Raw genomic sequence first — 6,069 nt, 5'->3', positions numbered from 1 at the left:
TTTACCAGCACAACTCACCCTCTTTGCTATACCAAAATGACAAATATATGAGTATAGCTTACATTCAATTATTCCAGGGATCATGGAAGATGATTCAAGTACAAGAAAACTGGACAATAGCATACAGACAACGGTTATCTACATCCCAAGTTAACTCTCCCTTCTTCGTTAATAGTTTTATTTAGACATATCTTCTGAAGATCAATGTAGCCAATGATTGTGTCCTCAAAATCTGCATCTTCAAGTTGAGCATCATTAAAGGTAGATCCTGATAGTACAGTGTTCTTAAATGAAGCTCCCTGGAGGTTGGCTTTCTCAAAGTTCACTCGATCTAGAACAGCATTCGAAAAGTCTGTCCCTGTAAATAGTGACGAGTCAGATTCCCAACCTTGAAAAAGATGTAATTTCTTCAAATAAGGCATACAAGTTTGAAAGCTTCCGCCATTCTTTAGACCCTTCCAGCGAGACATAATGGTATGATAATTGTCAAACTTTGCCCACGGCTACTGTAGAAAATCACAGAAAGCCTTGGAGGACAATACTACTATGATTTTCGAAAACATATATAAAAACATATATACCCCAAATGTAAATGCTGCAGCTTTTATTGGTTTTACTTCAGTAAAGAGGCAGAAAGAAAGCTAGAAAAAGAAAAATATAGTTAATCTGTCTTTAATTCAGACACGCAATATCCATCTGATGATTATTCTTCTCATCCATAGCTCTTTCGTCAAAATTTCTGGGAGTGATCAAAGAAAATCTTTTTATGGTCCATTTGCAAGTAGTTATGACTATAACAAAGTTATTCTCATTAGTCAGTCAGTGAGGAAATAATGAGAGCAGATATGAGATTCAATAATCAATTTCCATTTCATCTTGCTCAAACACGGAATAGTTGAGAAGTACTCTATCATGGCGCAAGTTACTAAATATTTCCTGCTGTTCCAACCAGCCTTGACATTAGAGGCAAATTACAAATTGATGGACATTGTATATGTTATTATAAGCTGGTTAAAAGACCCTTGTGATGACCCAAAATGTCATCTTTAAATTTAATGATTAATTATGTGATCTAAGCATTATTTACCATTACTCGACTTGCGTGTGCAGTCCGTAAAAAAAAAAATCCGGAAAGTTTTCAGGTGAAAAATAGATTAAAATGTGAATTAGATGTTTAAAACACAACTGAGTTGACTTTGGTCAACATTTTGAGCAAACGGACTCGGATCAGTGTTTTAACAGTTCCGGTAGGTCCGTATCGTGAATTGGGACTTGGGCGTATGCCCGGAACCAAATTCCGAGGTCCCTAGCCCGAGATATAGAATATTGATGAAAAATTTAAAGTTTGAGTTCAAATAGTGACCGGATGTCGAATTATGTGCAAATGACCCCGGAATAGAATTTTGATGATTCCAACAGCTCCGTATGGTGATTTTGGACTTAGAAGCGTGATCGGAATTTTATTTGGAAGTCCGTAGTGAAATTAGGCTTGAAATAGCTAAAATAGGAATTTAAAGTTTGAAGTTTGACCGGGGAGTTGACTTTTTGATATCGGGGTCGGAATCCAGTTCTGAAAATTTTCACAGCTCTGTCATGTCATTTATGACTTGGGTGCAAAATTTGAGGTCAATCGGACTTGATTTGATAGGTTTCGACATCGAATGTAGAAGTTGGAAATTCTAAGTTTCATTAAACTTGAATTGGAGCATGATTCGTGATTTTAGCGTTGTTTGATGTGATTTGAGGTTTCAAATAAGTTGGTATGATGTTTTAGGACTTGTTGGTGTTTGGGGTTGAGGTCCCGAGGACCTCGGGTGAGTTTCGGATGGTTAACGGATCAAAAGTGGGACTTAGCTACTGCAATTTTTCTGCTGGAAATGCTGTCAAAATCGGGCTCCCTGTCAAAATCGAGCTCCCTGTCAAAATCGAGCTCCCTGACAAAATCGAGCTCCCTGTCAAAATCGAGCTCCCTGACAAAATCGAGCTCCCTGATAAAATCGAGGTCCCTTACAATCGAGGTCCCTGACAAATCGAGGTTCCTGACAAATCGACAAATCGAGGTCCCTGACAAAATCGAGGTCCCTGACAAATCGAAGTCCCTCACAAATCGAGGTCCCTGACAAAATCGAGGTCCCTGACAAAATCGAAGTCCCTGATCGAACTGGACAGATCGAGCTCCCAAGATCGAACTGGACAGATCTGTAAGTTATAAAAACAGTGGCATTCAACATTTGCCATTTTTGACAAACTTGAGCTTGAACAAAGGCGACTTTTGACAGATTTTCAAGGAAAGGCATTTGGGGTAAGTGATTCCAACTCGGATTTGGTCTATATACACAAATATATCATTGTTTTCACCATTTAATTAGTGTTTTGAGATTGAAATTTGAAAAATTTTAAAAATCTCATAAAAATGAATTTTTGAGATTTCGGTGTCGATCCGGAGTCCGATTGGAGTGAAACTGGTATGGTTGGACTCGTAATTGAATGGGTTGTCGGATTTTATAAGTTTCGCCGGATTCCGAGATGTGGTCCCCACGGGCAAATTTCGAGCTAATTTCGGATTTTATTGAAAAATGTAGTATTTTCTTATGAAATCGATTCTTATAATTTTTGTTGACTGTATCGAATTACTTATGACTAGATACGAGTCGATCGGAGTCGAAAAATCGAGGAAAAAGCATAATACTTGGTTAAATTGGAGCAAGTCGAGGTAAGTGACTTGTCTAACCTTGTGTGGGGGAAATTTTCCTAGGATTAGTATTAATTGTAATGTGATGAGAGTCGTGCATACGAGGTGACGAGTGTGTACACGGACTAAATGTGAAGGATTATGTGTTCAAATTATGAAGATCACTGTTACATATTAATTAAATTATTAAATCTTGTTATATTCTCCATTAATGATTTGATTTGTATACCTTAAATTTGCTTGACATTTTCCTGCTAATTGTTTTACCTGTTTGATTGAAACTTGGTTTCTTTTATACTGTGCATTATTTAAAGGTTGATTTTTCTTTAAATTAAGTATTATTAATATGAAATATTATTTTCCTGAATTATTTTATTCCTGATTATTTTCGCAAGATTTTTGGTACTCATTGTGATAGAGCCGTTAGCTCTTTATTGTGAAAAAATATTTTTTTGGATTATTTTGGCATGAGCCGCGAGCTCTTTATTATTGAAAAATATTGTTGTTGATTTATTTTTGGAAAAATTGAAATATTGGGCACTTGAGGTGCAAATTGTGATATATTATGATATTTATACGCATGCGGTGGTATAAGGTCTGGGGATTGAAACGCATGCGGTGAGATAAGGGTGGCTTGATACGCGTGACTAGTATGGGTGACTACTAGAAGTCATGCGGTGTGATAAGGGAGGCTAAAACGCGGGATGCTATTTCGGGAAAAATATTTTTTTAAATAAATTGTGAAGGCTCCCGCGGTGATATAAGGAAATGAGATATTGTGAATTTATTTATGATTTGGGACTACGAGGTGGTACCTCGGTAGTGCCCTTGTTGATATTGATTTATGGTCATAGTTGCCTTCGATTAATTGTTGTGATTTTCATAAAGCTGAAAGGAAATTCTATTTTGATTCCACGAGATATTATTTGCAATTAATTGGTGTCATTAAATGTGACATACTATTTGATTCATTTCCGCAGTCATTTTTATCTTATTAAATTGTTTAAACATTTTTCCATGTCATTATCTATTCTCCAGTAGGGCCTGACCTGACCTCGTCACTACTCTATTGAGGTTAGGCTTGGCACTTACTGGGTACCGATGTGGTGTACTCATACTACGCTTTTGCACATCTTTTTGTGCAGATCCAAGTACATCTTACCAGTTTAGACGTCAGTGAGTGAAGCTACCTGCGCACGGAGACTTCGAGGTATATCTGTCAGCGTCCGCAGACTCCAGAGTTCCCTTCTATCATTTTATGTTGCTTCCTTATTTTTCTTTAGACCTTGATACATAGAAATATTGAGAATAAATTTTAAAAGCTTGTAACTTATTTCTACCGGATTTTGGGAGTTGTAATTATTTGGATTGTAGTTATTTATTTCAGATATTTATGATTATTCCGCATTGATAGGCTTACCTAGTCTTAGAGACTAGGTGTCATCACGACCTCCTACGGAGGGAATTTGGGGTCGTGACAACCCTCATCATACATATCATGAAATACTAGGTTTTCGTTACCACAAAGAGGAATGTTTACACAAATATAACTTGTAATAATTCAATCAAATGCATTTGATCATTTCTCCTTCCTTATCTCTTGCATTTCTTTGTTAGCCTATTGCTTCTTGAGAGGCTTTAAAAAAACAAGCAGAGATATATTTTCTACAAAAATGTTACATTAACTTACCCTTAAAACTAGCTCCAACAGCATAAGCCTTAGACATGATCACTTCAGTCATGTCTGCACCATCAAATTTTGCACCAGACATGAGTGCTGCTGCAAGTGACTTCCCCTTGAGGTTATTTTTCTCATTTGTGTAATCACAAAAGCGCAGATCAAGTGGTTTGTCATAAACACCATTGGCTTGACCTATTGTGTTACCAACAAAGGCCCGTGCACACCTATCTGGGTCGGTTGACAATGGAGGCAATCTCTGCAAAATCAACCCAAAATTGTAAACAAATGATAATCTTGCATCCATGTACATATGAACCAACGACAACTCCTGATAGATTATTCTGTCAAAATCTACATAGAGTTATTTCCTATCTTTGGAACATGAGCTCCAAGATGTTTTCTCTCCTTTAATAATACACTTGCACTTCTGTAAATCATCATATATTTCAAACTTCGTCCAATCCAACCTAGACTATAGCACCCTCACATGAACTTTATATAGGTTCTTTTGTTTTTTTAAGAGAGGTAACATTGGCATATTAACTATGTAGCTAATGACAACTTAGGTAAAACTTGGTAACAAACTTTTAACATAAACCAGTCAAATTTTGGTCTTAGATCCTAATTCATGACCAATCAAGAGAATGGTAAAATCCAAATCTACAGAGGAGTTAATCTGCTTGTGGATTGGGAAAATTAGATTTTGAATTTCTTATGCCATTTGGATTAGGATACTTGTTTGACAAACTAAAAACTTTAATGGCGATAATCTTTTACATGAATTCGCTCACACAATTTAACTTGGTATCAGAGCTCTTGGTTTAAGTCGTGCGCCCATCAATCAACAAAAATATTTCTACCCACTTAGCCAAGGAAAGAGCTATCCGCACGTTAAGTGGCATGCTGAAGAGCTAAAACTAAAAAGTTAAAAGATTCTAGATGAAGTGGTTTACAAGACCATTCAATACTGTGACAATACAAATTAGTAAAAATATAGGAGTAACAAATGCAAAGAAATATGTGAAATCGCATAGCAAGAGAGTAACTGTATGGCATTTTCCCAACCTGACCAGCAGCAATTACGGGAGAAACAGAATTAGCCACTGCCCAAACAGCAAGGAATCCACAAGCAACATTCCTAAGTTGCTTGAATTGACATGAGTTTTCCTCATTATCCGAACCCTCCTTGGAAGCTGCACCCCAGGTGCATCAAACGTTAATCGACGTAAAAAAAACCAAAAATTCAGATGCCATTTCAACTAGAACAGTATAGATAATGAGAAAAAGAAATCATACCAGAACATTTGATTTGGATGGGTGAGTGAAGTTGGGGAGTAGTGAAGTGAAGACGATAACTTGAGGAACGACTGAGGGAATGTGATTTATACGCCAGAGGAATAGATATGGACGCCATTGTTTGTGAATTGTGAGAGTATTATTGCCAGCGTTGGTCTGAACTCATTCTGACTTTATCCATCCATCTGTAGATACATCTCCATCCGACGTGGCATCTAGACGCTGCTCCTTTTACTTTCTTTTGCGTTTTGGCCCCCTACTTCTTCTAATATGACGTTATGGATCCTATTCTTTTGTCCGTTTAGTGAGTTTAGTCCTTCTACTTTAGACCATAGGGAGCGAGGGTACCTAACTAGTGTTAGAATCAATATCAATCTTATAAAACTATGATCTAGTATAT

At 36.9% G+C, this 6,069-nt stretch overlaps 1 protein-coding gene across 1 annotated transcript; it reads right to left on the bottom strand.

The window, feature by feature from the left end:
- On the bottom strand, nucleotides 1–5,859 carry LOC107760084 (thylakoid lumenal 17.4 kDa protein, chloroplastic). The gene is made up of 4 exons (XM_075251922.1): nucleotides 5,670–5,859; nucleotides 5,439–5,566; nucleotides 4,383–4,629; nucleotides 1–358 (listed from the first exon to the last, which is right to left on the bottom strand). The coding sequence occupies exons 1-4, from the start codon at nucleotides 5,785–5,787 to the stop codon at nucleotides 135–137; spliced, it is 717 nt and encodes a 238-aa protein (XP_075108023.1). The 5' UTR covers nucleotides 5,788–5,859; the 3' UTR covers nucleotides 1–134.
- Between the last annotated feature and the right edge of the window lie 210 nt (nucleotides 5,860–6,069).

Source organism: Nicotiana tabacum, chromosome 4 (assembly GCF_000715075.1).
Source record: "Nicotiana tabacum cultivar K326 chromosome 4, ASM71507v2, whole genome shotgun sequence".
In the NCBI taxonomy this organism is placed as follows: domain Eukaryota; kingdom Viridiplantae; phylum Streptophyta; class Magnoliopsida; order Solanales; family Solanaceae; genus Nicotiana; species Nicotiana tabacum.
This window is presented reverse-complemented; position numbering and strand designations above follow the sequence as displayed.